The 11,867-nt window shown below is 61.7% G+C and overlaps 2 protein-coding genes across 8 annotated transcripts in view; one reads left to right on the top strand and one right to left on the bottom strand.

Moving 5' to 3' along the window:
* Positions 1–58: 58 nt before the first annotated feature.
* PLEKHJ1 (pleckstrin homology domain containing J1) lies at positions 59–2,722 on the top strand. Of its 2 annotated transcripts, none has more exons than XM_074351222.1 (6): positions 59–464; positions 587–654; positions 876–942; positions 1,815–1,905; positions 1,978–2,041; positions 2,132–2,722. In XM_074351222.1, exons 1-6 carry the CDS (start codon positions 398–400, stop codon positions 2,195–2,197), a joined length of 423 nt encoding a protein of 140 aa, XP_074207323.1. In that variant the 5' UTR covers positions 59–397; the 3' UTR covers positions 2,198–2,722. The 2 variants fall into 2 exon arrangements, with proteins under 2 accessions (XP_074207323.1, XP_074207322.1); XM_074351221.1 differs by having other exon boundaries at positions 62–491.
* Positions 2,723–3,175: 453 nt separating this feature from the next.
* Positions 3,176–11,867, bottom strand: part of DOT1L (DOT1 like histone lysine methyltransferase) — a 49,489-nt gene continuing 40,797 nt past the window's right edge. For 2 of the 6 annotated variants that reach the window (XM_074351211.1, XM_074351213.1), the window contains 3 exons: positions 9,398–9,462; positions 8,238–9,149; positions 3,176–7,507 (listed from right to left, as the gene is read on the bottom strand). In XM_074351211.1, the coding sequence (XP_074207312.1) occupies positions 6,927–7,507; positions 8,238–9,149; positions 9,398–9,462 (1,558 nt within the window). In that variant the 3' untranslated portion in view covers positions 3,176–6,926. Of the gene's footprint in view, positions 8,118–8,237; positions 9,150–9,397; positions 9,463–11,867 lie in introns of all 6 variants that reach the window. The other 4 variants (XM_074351212.1, XR_012501690.1, XM_074351215.1 and 1 more) reach the window with 4 other exon arrangements.

Raw genomic sequence — 11,867 nt, 5'->3', positions numbered from 1 at the left:
AATTCTCACGGAGCCAGATCTCGCGGGATGGGGAATTACGTCCTTCCCTTCCTCAAGCCTGCTCCGTTCACTTTAGCAAAGGGCGCTTCCGGTCGTGGGGGTAATTTATTCCGCTCCCACCGAGGGTCCACCTTACTGCACTGTTATATGTAACAATCTTGCCCATCTTGCCCACTATCCTGTGCGCCCCACGAAGGCTCTGCGAGGCCCCCGGGGCGCTACGGCCCCCCGCCGGTGATTGACAGGCTGAGCGGCCCAGGAGCGCGCAGGCGTGGCAGCTCCTGCTGCGCTTCCGGGACGGCGCGGTGGGACGCTTTTGGCGCCGGCGGCGGCGCTAGCGGGGAGGGCGGCCGGGAGGGCGCGGCCCGCACTCCGCGTACTGGGTCGCGGCGGCGCCATGCGCTATAACGAGAAGGAACTGCAGGCACTGTCCCGGCAGCCGGCCGAGATGGCGGCCGAGCTGGGTATGCGGGGCCCCAAGAAGGGCAGCGGTGAGCGGCCCTGGGCGCCGGAGTGGGCGGGCGGGCGGCCGGGAGGCGGGGGTGGGTAGCCGCCGAGCCCGTGTGAGCCCGCCTTATGCCCGCAGTGGTGAAGCGGCGGCTGGTGAAGCTGGTGGTCAATTTCCTCTTTTACTTCCGGACGGATGAGGCGGAGGTAGGGCGGTAGGGAGGGCCGGGGCGGGGGTCGGGGCCGCTGCGGGTGTTGAGGGGTCGGAGTCGTGGGCGGGGCCGGGGTCGGAAGTCGGGGGCGGAGACTGGGGGCGGGGCCAGGGTTAGAGACTGGGGGCGGGGCAGGGGGGAAACTAGAATCGGGGGGCGGGGCTGGAAGGCTGGCTGGTCCCGTGCACCCGCCTCCATGCGCCTGTCTGCCCCCAGCCCGTCGGAGCCCTGCTGCTGGAGCATTGCAGAATCACCCAGGAAGAGCCCAGCGGCTTCTCCATCAGTGAGTGCCGCCTGGCCCCGCCCGCCCCACTTTTGTCCCGACAGACTGAATCCAGTGTCCCAAGCTGCCCCACTCGTGCTCCCTCCTCCCCTTGAAGCCCAGGCCAAGCACACCCATCCAAGCCACTTACTAGCTGCAACCCCAAATACCGCCATTGTCTGCTTGGGGAGCGCTGCCCTTTTGGGGTGCTTAGCTGTAACTGTTTCTCCTGCGAGCAGGGAGGGCCCAGTGCCGGGGGACTGGGAGGATTTTCCAGGGTCGTCTTGAGAGGGTGGAGTCTGCAGGGGAAGATGGAGCTTCTACTAGTTGCCCGGGGTGGGGAGGGGGCTGGAAGAAAGTGCCACAGACTGGAGGGCTTGAACAGCAGAAACTTACTTTTCTCAGTCCGACATCAGTTTCTTCATGGCTGGTTCCTTCTGAAGGAGAACCTGCTCCGCGTGCTCTCTGCCACCTTCTGGGGGGTTTCTGCCCACCTCTGGCGTTTCTTGTCTTGTGGAAGCTCACTTCTGCCTCTATCTTCATGAGATACTCTCCCCTGTGTGGTTGTGTCACGTTTCACTTTTCCTAAGAGTACCAGGCCTTTTGGGGTTAGAGGCTCACCCTACTCCAGCGTGACCTCACTTTAAGTGTTCAGGTCGGCAGTGACCTGCAACCAGATAAGAGTAATAGTCTCAGAAAATGTCTTACATGTTTTAAGACTTAAATGTGTTTTGAGGGGACCCAGTTCAGCCGACAGCCAGCTGGTGGGAAGCAGTGAGCTCAGGCTGGAGTTGGAGGAGGGGACAGTTGTGGACAGTAGCAAGAGGAAGCAGAGGCCTGGGGCATGAGAAGGTGGGAGTGAGCGGGGACCCATGGGGCTGCTCCCTCTGCAGGCTTCCTGGAGGATCCCGAGAGGAAGTACCACTTTGAGTGCTGCAGCGAGGAGCAGTGTCAGGAGTGGATGGGAGCTCTGCGTCGAGCCAGGTAGGGTGCGGGCCGGCCTGGGGGTCTGGGGCAGAGCAGGGCCCTGGGGGCTCACACCGCTCTCCTCCGCAGTTACGAGTTCATGCGGAGGAGCCTCATCTTTTACAGGAACGAGCTGCAGAAGATGACAGGCAAGGTGTGCAGTGGGGTGGGGGTGGAGCGCGGGCCGGGCTGGGGGCCTCCTGGGTGTGGGCTCACCCGCCCTGCCCATTGTCCCCCCACACAGGACCCCCTGGAGCAGTTCGGCATATCGGGGGAGGCCAGGTTCCAGCTGAGCGGCCTGAAGGCGTGAGTCCCTGGTGGGGCTCCCTGGCTTCCCTGCTGGGCGGGAGTGAGCCCTCCCCACCCTCACTGGCCCTGACTTTCCTGGCCAAGCCTGGATTTGTGGTGGGAGGCATCTTGGCTTAAAGACTTCAAAAGCCCGAGAACGGTGAGAATGGGCAGGGCTGCCTTTTTGGAGTAACGGCCCAGCAAGCCGTCTCCAGATGCACTGGGGCCCTCTGGGCTGGCTTGGCACCTCGGTGTCACATGCTGCTGTCAGGGGGTGAGTGTCCACTCCCAGGAGTTGTGCCCACTCCCTTGGGAGTGTCCATCCTGGCCTGGTGGGCGCCTGAGGCTGGCGCAGCTCCCCTGCCCCGTGCAGGCTGAATGTACAAAGTGAGATGAAGCTGTGAAGGGCGTGGGGCCGCGCTGGGGCCGCTGTGAATTCCCTTACTGAAGGGACAGGCCCTGGCCGGACGCCTCTGGGCAGAGCTGGAAGGTTTGCCCTTGGGGCGGCCAGTTTGTTCTGTTCAAATAAAAGTACCTCTTTTCCACACGGGGATGGTGGTACAGCGAGTGTTCCGCAGGCCGGCGGCGCCACACCATCAAAGCCGGCCCCCAAGGGCAGTGAGGCTGGTGGGAGGAAGGGGCTAGGCCACCCAAACAGAGTAGGGGAGGCCTCGAATCCAGAGATAGGAAAGGCAGGGAGGAGGGCCCCACCCCACAGGGTCTCTGGTGCTCACAGGCCTGTCTGAGTGCAGGTGGGGCCTTGGGAAGGATTTTGCAGGTGGTGTTAAAGTCCGTGATCAGCTGGTTTCAGTTAATCAAGAAGTTGGCTGCCCTGGATGGGCCTGACCTAGTCAGGTGCAAGGCTGGGTCCCCCTGAGCTGGGGGCATCCCTCCTCCTTTCTGCCAGGCGCGGCCCCCTCCCCCACACAGCCCGGGACCCCCTGGCTCTCCAGGGCCTGGCAGTGTCACCACCAGGAAGGAATGCTGACACCAGACCAGGTTCAAGTGAAAACAGGTATTTTATTAGAGTCCAGAGGTGGAAGTGCAGTGCAGGGGTTCCCTCAGGGAGGGAGGGGCAGCGCCCCCGCTGAAACAACAAGCTACTGGACGACAAAGCCAAGCCCGTCTGCGCTACAGATCAGCGTGGGGACGGGGGCTTGGGAAGGAAACCGAACAGTCCTGCGGACGGCGGGGCAGACAAGGGGCGGTGGGTCTTAAATAGGTCACAAGTCAGAGCTGAGGGGAGGCTGCTCCTCCTGACTGGAGGGTCGTCTTAGTTGTTAGGTTTTCCTGAGCGAAGCGACCGCAGCCGTCAGACCTCCTGGAGCACCTGCGCCAACAGCGGCGGTGGGGTCTCCTGCCCCGGCGCCCTGGGCACCCCCCTCCCGAGGCCGGCGGTGGCTGAGCTCAGGCGGGGAGCGAGGGTGGGCGAGGGGGCAGCGGCGGAGCTGGGCCCGCTGTGGGGCAGACCCACGCATGTGCGTGCGGAGGACAGGGCGGCCCGGCGGGCGGCCACACAGCCCCCGAGGTGATGCAGTGTTTGTGTACAGTGTCACTTTGTTCCAGGTGGGACTTCTCTCAGCCCTGCAGCTTTTTAGGGAGCCCGACACGGGGAAGGGAGCCTCTTGGAGGGGGGCTGGGGGGCCAGGGGCCAGGACAGCACCATTGTGCATCGGGAGCACCGACCTGGAGGGAAGGGTACGGGGTGCGGGTCACTGGAGGGGAGGCATAGTCTCCACCCTAGACTCCTGCCCCGCAAGAGTGCAGAGGACACCAGGGGGCAGGATGCTGTCCTGCTCTGGCCCTTGTGGCCTGCATCCCACAGGGTCTCCAGCTCCACACCTGCCCTGGGGATCAGGAAGCCAGGTGGGGCCTGGGCCACCACACTGACTGTCCCAGGCAGGTGGAGGGCCCCTGGTGCCCGCATCTGGAGCGGGTGGGGTCATGGCGGCCAGGCTAGGGAAGGCCCTGGTTGGATCCCCACACAAAGGCCCACCTCCTGCACTCCTTTGTGGGTGCCGCTTGGGGGCAAGCACCTTAGGACAGGGCTCTGACCGCTTGCGCCCAGCCCTTTTTGGGGCACCCACCTCGGGGTCCAGGCCCCCTGCCAGCACCTTTGGCCAACGTTGGCCCTTTCAGGGGACCGAGAGCTTTTTGGGGAGGCACACAGACAACACTGCTCAGCCCAGGGACCTACTACTGGCCGCAGGCAGCCGTGCCGGAGGGACAGAGCACCCTGCGGCCCTGGCACACTCCTGCCCGAGCGTTGCCGTGGCCATCAGCCCAGGTGAGTGCCGCCCTGCCATGGGCTGTCGGGCGGGCCCTGGGCCAGCGTCGCTGTGCACCTGAGCAGATGGAAAGGTTCCCCTTCCTTGTCTCCCTTTTTCTCTTTAGTTTACTGTGCATTCATCATATAATCTAAAAATAAATGAAGTCAAGTCTATGAAATTTATAAATTTTCATCACATCTCTATAAAATACTGTCACCCGTCAGCGTGACGCTCCTGTAGACACACCCGGCACCCACAACTAGCCCCCTGCGTCCCTGGGCGGGCTGCAGCACGAGCCCAGGACGAACAAAGACGTACAAAAGTAAATGCACTTGTCACACGAGCCAGCCCGGCCCTGGAATCGGGTACCAGACCCTCCTCACAAGCACCACTCAGAACGGGGCCCCTCCTGGAGGCTCCACCACCGCAGCCCAACGGCCCGCGCTGCCTGGCCGTTCCTATGCCAAAGGCGCGATCCCGGACCCGAGGGCTGACTGTCTGCTGGGCGCCGTTCACAGTGATGGGCGGGCGGCCTTTCTGAGGAGCCACCTCGACCTGGAGACGGGTGCCTTTGGTATAGGAAGAGCGGCAGGAATAAATAGAGCAGACGCTCCCAGGGCTGGTTTTGGCGTCGGTCAACCTCGAGAGTCAGCACCAAGAACGTGGAGGCGCGAGCCTGGGACGAGATAGCACCGGGCCGGCTGTCGGCGTCTCCGCTGGCGGGCCAGTCCTTCGGGAGCGTGTTTACATAGATCCTCTCGTATATAGTATTTACATCTCTCAATAGGTTGCCTTTACGACTTCGGTGGAATAAAATAAGTCAAAATTGTTTATACTTTTTAAAAAACGATAAATACTTTATCTAAAACTATCAACAGTACAGGCTGGAGCCAGGCCCCAGCAAGACGTCTCCGCAGGTCTGCGCAGCGCTGATTCACAGTAGAACCTGTCTCTGGCCTCCGTCCGTTCGCCGGCCCGGCCCGGCCTTGCATAGTCTCGCGGCTGAGGTAGGAATCCTAGTTACCTGCAGAGACGCGTGGGAGGAAGCAGTACAGCGTTAGCGCCTCACTCGGACAAGCCCGGTGCTGCCCCAGGTTGGGGAACCAGAGCCGCCTACAGACGGACAGATGGATGAACCGGGTGGCTGTAGGACCCTGCACCATGCCCCTGGCCCAGTCAGAGGCAGGAGATCCCTGTCCCCAGGCCCTCCCGAGCGCATGTGGGGTGCTGGCTGGGTCCTGGCCTCCCCTCCTCCCCAGGAGCCTTGGAACCAAGACCCTCCCTGGTCACCAAGCTGGGCACTGCTCCTGGATGGCCTGCAGGCAGCCTCACCGACACGCCTGCACGCCCGTGTCTGCTGTGGCCTGACCCTGACCTCCACGTGCACATCCACCCATGCCAAGCTGGTACCGGCCACGTGATGCTTGCCCTGAGGGCGTGAGGCCACCGTGCACTAGGCGCCCTACCTTCTGGGCTTGTCCAACAGGACTGAGGCATAGCCCATCCCAAGCCTCAGGGAAGGCTGTCCGCTGACCTGTACCCTGGTCAGGAGGCCATCAGACTCCCCTGGAGCCTCACGTGTGTTTCCACTTAAAACACACGACAGACGGCTGCGGACGGCAGGCAGACCCTGAGCCTGGCCCTGGCACCCAGTCAGCCCTCGGGACTGTGGGCTCTCCCAGGAAGGCCCCTGTCCCAGCAGTGGCCAGGCCAGCTGCACCGGGGCTCAGCCCCCTAACCCTGCCTCAAAGCCAGCAGAGGAGCCGACCGGGACCCTCCCTGAAGGCCTTGCAGGCCCCTGCCCCATCCAGCTCCCCAGAGTGGGCCCATCCGACGCTGTTCTCCGCTGACCCCGCACAGAAGTCCTAATGCACAGGCACGCTCAGAAGTGGGAGGAGCTGTGCCACGGCCATGCCTGCAAAGCATTGCCCACCAGCCGGGTGTTCCTCCCACAGCTGGTGCCAGGCTCACTCTGCTACCCCTCGGCTCCTGCAGGCAGGGACCTCTAGCAGAGTTTTGCAGATGACCACTGCTTTTTGAAGGCCTGTTGTGTACCAGGGGCCTTAAATGCATTGAATTTTCCTAAAACCCTACAAGGCGCGTTCAAGGAGACGGGCTGAAAGGCCCAAGAGTGTACAGAAGGCCAAGCTGGGATGGAAGCTAAGCTGCCCCACGAACCCACACTGGAGCTGCCTGGGTCCCCAGCTGCTGCAGACACCAAGCCTGAGGGTGGCGGCCAGCTCAAGCTGGGCTCGTCCACCTCCTCCTGGGCCCCTCCCTGGCTCCTGGTGGCATGCTCAGGCCGCCATGGCTCCCTTGCCTCCCTGTGCTCTTGGCGTCTGCACCTCCCGCCGCAGGAGAGCAGCCCCGCGGGCCCGCCTGCTCTCTGCAGAAGGAAGGACGGTTCAGTTTCTCATACAGCCGCCTGGTCGGGCTCTAGCCTTACCTTACAGAATACGAACTGCTAGCTAATCAAGGTCTTTATCGCGGCTTAACCCCCGCAAGGCGCGCGGCATACGGAGGCGGCATGCCAAGGGAAACCCACACGGCGGGTGGCCCCGTGGAGCTGGCCTGCGGGATCACGGGCGCGGCCTGGGCCAGGGCCAGCCCGGGCAGGGGCTGGCGGTGCACCGTGAAGGGGGGGCGGGACGCCTTGTGCGGGAGGGAGGCGAGCTTGATGGATAGAGAGGTGTTAGCAGGTGGCAGAGAGGCAGCAGAGGAAGCAGGTAAGAAAGCTTGGTTAGCCGGGAGGGGCGCGAGGTTCTGCAGAAGCACAGGCTCAGAGTTAGCCGGGAGCAGCGCGGGGGGAGGAGGCAAGGCGGCGTTAGGAGGGGGGGGTGCGTGGAGGGTGGGCTGCCCCGGAGGGGGCCGGCCCAGGTGCGGAGGGGGCAGGGGCGGCCTCGGCTCCGCAGAGGACGGGGCCTGAAAGGAAGAGGCTGGGGTGCTGGACACCGCCTGCAGCGGGGTTAAGCTCAGCGTGGCGCTGCGACACGCAGCCCCACTGCCGAAACTGGCTCCAAACGGATGAGCGGAGGCGGGAGGCACCGCGTGGTTAAAGACACCTGCAAACAGGAGAGAAAAACTCAGCTTCAACAGGTGGGCATCTCCAGTCAAGCAAGAGAAGCGCGCACAAAAAGGAGCGGATGGCAGCTGTGGCTCCGCGTGCGTCACAGGTGCAGGGCGAAGCAGCAGGCAGCAGGGGCAGGCGCTGGACTTACCTGCCACGCGGCTCCGGGCCACACCCCCACCCCAGGCTCCCAGATGCGAGTCAGGGTCTCCCCGCCTGTGCCCAGCAAGGAGCCGGTGGCGAAGGGCCCGGCCCTGTGGCTCCTCTCCACCCCTGAACGAGCCATGGTGTGTGCGGCGGGCACTACGGCCCCCCGTCCTCCCCAGCGCCAGCCCAAGGCTGCCTGGAGCCTAGGCTGCGTCAAGCCTGACAGGTGACCTCCACGGGGAGGAAGGAGAGCCCGGGTCACGGTGCCGGCTCCCCTAGAAGCAAGAGGGATGCCGTCAAGCCAGAGAGCCTGGCACAGGCCGACTCACGCCTGAGTGCTCTGCCCACACGACAGTCACATCTGCGTTTGGTGAAAAGGAACGAGGTGGCGGGTGCAAAGTGGACCCAAAGGGATACGCGGGCGTGGCCTCTCCCCCATTAGGGGCCTGGAAGGGAACCTGCGAACAGCAGTGGTTAAACCCAGCAGTCCCGGAGGGCGTTGGCGAGAGTGTGCGCCCCAGGTCTTGACCCCCCAGCAGGTCCCTTGGGACCCAGCTGGCTGGGAGGGCACTGCCTACCTCCAACTGCGCCGCCGGCCACCCCGGAGGAGAAGCTGCCCATGGCGTGCGAGTTGGTCAGTCTGGTGGCGGCGGACGAGACGTGCACCAGGCCGGCGGCGGGCACGGAGCTGAACAGAGACTGCAGCACGGACGAGCCCAGGTTGGCCTGCAGGGACATGGGGCCCAGCGCGAACTGCGGGCCGGGGGCGAAGGCGCCCAGGAAGGGGCGGTGAGCCTGGGTGGCCGGGGCCGCACTGCCCGCCGAGGATGCTGCCGGGGCGAGGCCCGGGCTGCTGAGGAGGCCCCCGGGGGGCGCGGCGGCCGCGGCCATGAACAGGTTGTGGCCATTCTTGACGTCAGGCTCGCGGTCACGAGCCTTGCCCGCCTTGCTGTGGGCCAATGAGGCCTTGTCCGGGGGCCCGCATGAGGGCAGGCCCCCCTCACCCTTCGGGCCCAGTCCGTCCAGCTGCCTCTTGTTCACGAAGGGGCCAGTTTCCGAGGCACCGCCCTCCTTGCCCCGCGGGCCAGAAAAGCTCAGGGGGGCGCCCAGACCAGCCGCCTCAGGGGCCTTGTGGGAGAGAGAAGCACCATCACTGAAGCTGTGTAAACTGAGGTCGGCCGCCAGGCCCCCGCCCAGCGCGAAGCCACTGGCAGGATGGCTGCTGGGGCTCAGCCCGCCTGCCCCCGGCAGGGCAGCTGGGAAGCTCTTCCTGGGGTGGGTGGCCAGCTTGGAGTCGGCCGAGCCAGGCTCCTCCAGGCTGGGCCGGAAAGCGAACAGGGAGTTGTGGCTCAGAGCGGAGCTGGCCTGCAGCGGGCTGTCGGCCGCCTTGGCCAGGCCGAGGTCGGAGATGGGCGAGAAGGTGGACTTCCACTTGCTGCTATTGACTGGCTCGCTGGCTGGTGGCGCCTTCCTTCCCGCCAGGCCGCCACCTGATGGGAAAGGAGGTGGCTGTGAGGCCGGGAGGAAGCTGAGGGGTCCAGAGAGAAGCTTCCCCTGTGAGAGAAAGCCCCTTGGGAGGACAGGGTGGACCCTGGACCAGTGAGGGAGGGCGGGCTTATGAGTGGACCATAAACCAGACCCACCCGATTTACCACCACCCTGGGGCAGAACTGGAGGCCCCACCCCGGTCAGGTCCCGGTGAGCCTGGACTGAGGCGCCTGGGAGCATGGATACTCACCGTTTTCCAAGGTTTTGGGAGGAGATTTGCTTTCTAAGGAGATTGTTGCAATTTTTCTCTCAATTCTATCAAGAGAAAAAAGAAATGATGAGTGTCTAACAGGAGGCGGCCCGGGGGCGGGGGACCCGACTGAGAGCTGGGCGGAGCAACAGGGAAGCCCTTCCAAACAGGCACAGATGAACACGAGTCCCGCACTGAACGGTCTGCGTGGTAAATGTTCTCTCAGGCTCTACAAACCCGGGTCGTCCGCAGGTGGTGGATACATGGCAGCTAGCACACAGTGCTCCCCAGGGAGCTGGTGTCAGCTGTTGCACCAAATTACAGAACAGCATGTGTTTCATGTGTCAGGACTTTCGTGGAACATCCCAAAGAATTACGACCTCCAGAGACACAATTCCCGAAAGAATCCAGAACTTTCACCACAGCGGGACGGTAGGAGGGCGGGCTCATGATATAATGGGGCCCCATATCCCCCGGGTGGGCGACCCCCAAGCTGAAGGATGATTAAGTCGCAGAGGCCCTCCCACAGGAGGGACAGTTCTGAGCCCCACGTCAGGCTCCCCAGCCTGGGGTTCGGGCACTGGGAGGAGGAGGAGCCCCCAGGACATGCGGTTATGTGGGCCAGCGGGGCTTGGCTCCGGGAGCCCCACGGGACTGGGGGCAACAGAGACTTCACTCTCTTGGGAAGCGCACACAGAATCTCGTGAGCGCCAGGTCCAAGGGCAGAGGCAGTGATTTCACAGGAACCTGGGCCAGGCCTGCCTGCTGGTTTTGGAAATTCTCCTGGGGACACAGGGGACGGCTGCAGCTCACCCAGGGGATGTAAAAGGTGGTGGCGGACATTCCAAGAGTGTTCATCTACATGAGCTTTCCCGGGGGCTGACATCTTGATTGGATCATTGGCGCCAAGACCCAGCCCCACCCAACAGCCTGTGGGGAAGCCTCAGGCCAAACACCACACAGGGTGGGAGCACAGCCCCACCTGTCGGCAGACCTCCCGAGCCACAAAGGCCTCTAGACAGGACCCTGCCCACCAGAGGTCCGGGACCAAGCCCCACCCAGCAGAGGGCAGGCGGCGGCTCCTCCTGCAGGGAACCTGCACAAGCCCCATCCACCAGGGGCGGGCACCAGAAACAAGAAAACAACAATCCCAGAGCCTGTGGAAGGAGTCCACACACACAGGCCAGACTCCACCCTGGGACCGGCTGGACCCTGGCTCTTGGGTGACAAGAGAGGACTGCACTGCTGGGACGCACAGGACGTCTCCCACAGAGGGCCACCTCTCCAAGGTCGAGAAATGCAACTCACCTGCCAAGAACTACAAATAGAAAACAGACAATATGAGGTGGAAGAGGAGTATCTCCCAGGCCAAAGCACAAAATGAAAACCCAGAAGAAGAAATGTGATGAGGAGATAGGCAATCTATCAGAGAGAGTTTAGAGTAATGATGGCAAAGATGTTCAGAGAACTCAAGAGGAGTACAGATGCACAGAGCGAAGTTTTCAGCAAAGAGTTGGAAAATGTAAAAAATACACAGAGATGAAGAATAAAATCACTGAAATAAATAACACACTAGAAGGAACCAAAAACAGACTAAATGAGGCAGAAGAACAGATCAGTGAGTTACAAGACAGATTAGTGGAAATCACTACTGCAGAACAGAAGAAAGAATGAAAAGAAATGAGGACAGCTTAAGAGAACTCTGGGACAGCATGAAGCGCACCCATATTCACATTATAGGGGTCCCAGAAAGAGGAAAGAGAGAGAAAGGACCTGAGAAAACTTTCGAAGAGGTAGTAACCAAAAGCTTCCCCGACTTGGGAAAGGAAACAGTCACCCACGTCCAGGAAGCACAGAGAGCTCCACACAGGACCAACCCAGAGAGGAACCCGCCCAGGAACACGGTCATCAAGCTGACAAAAACTGAGGAGGAGAAAATATTAAAATCAGCAAGAGGAAAGCAACAAATAACACACAAGGGAGCTCCCGTAAGGTTATCAGCTGATGTTTCAGGAGAACTCTCCAGGCCAGAAGGAAGTGGCACGATACATTTAAGTGATGAAAGGGGAAACTTACAGCAAGGCTCTTGTTCAGACTTGACGGAGAAATCAAAAGCTTCACAAACCAAAGCTAAAAGAATTCAGCACCACCAAACCAGCCTTACAACAAATGTTAAAGGAACTTCTCTAGTCATTAAACCATAAGAGAACAAAAAGAAGAAAGAGAAAAAAAAAAAAACCTATAAAAGATTGCTTTGGCAGTTTGGGGTCTTTCATGGTTCCATACAAATTTTGGAATTGTTTGTTCTAGTTCTGTGAGGAACGTCGTGAGTACTTTGACGGGGCTGCGCTGGCTCTGTGGATTGCTTTGGGTGGTGGGGCCATTTTGATGATGTTGATTCTTCCACTCCAAGAGCACAAGATATCTTTCCATTTCCTTGTATCATCTTCAGTTTCCTTCATCAGTGTCT

The sequence above is a fragment of the Camelus bactrianus genome, chromosome 22 (genome assembly GCF_048773025.1).
Source record: "Camelus bactrianus isolate YW-2024 breed Bactrian camel chromosome 22, ASM4877302v1, whole genome shotgun sequence".
In the NCBI taxonomy this organism is placed as follows: domain Eukaryota; kingdom Metazoa; phylum Chordata; class Mammalia; order Artiodactyla; family Camelidae; genus Camelus; species Camelus bactrianus.
This window is presented reverse-complemented; position numbering and strand designations above follow the sequence as displayed.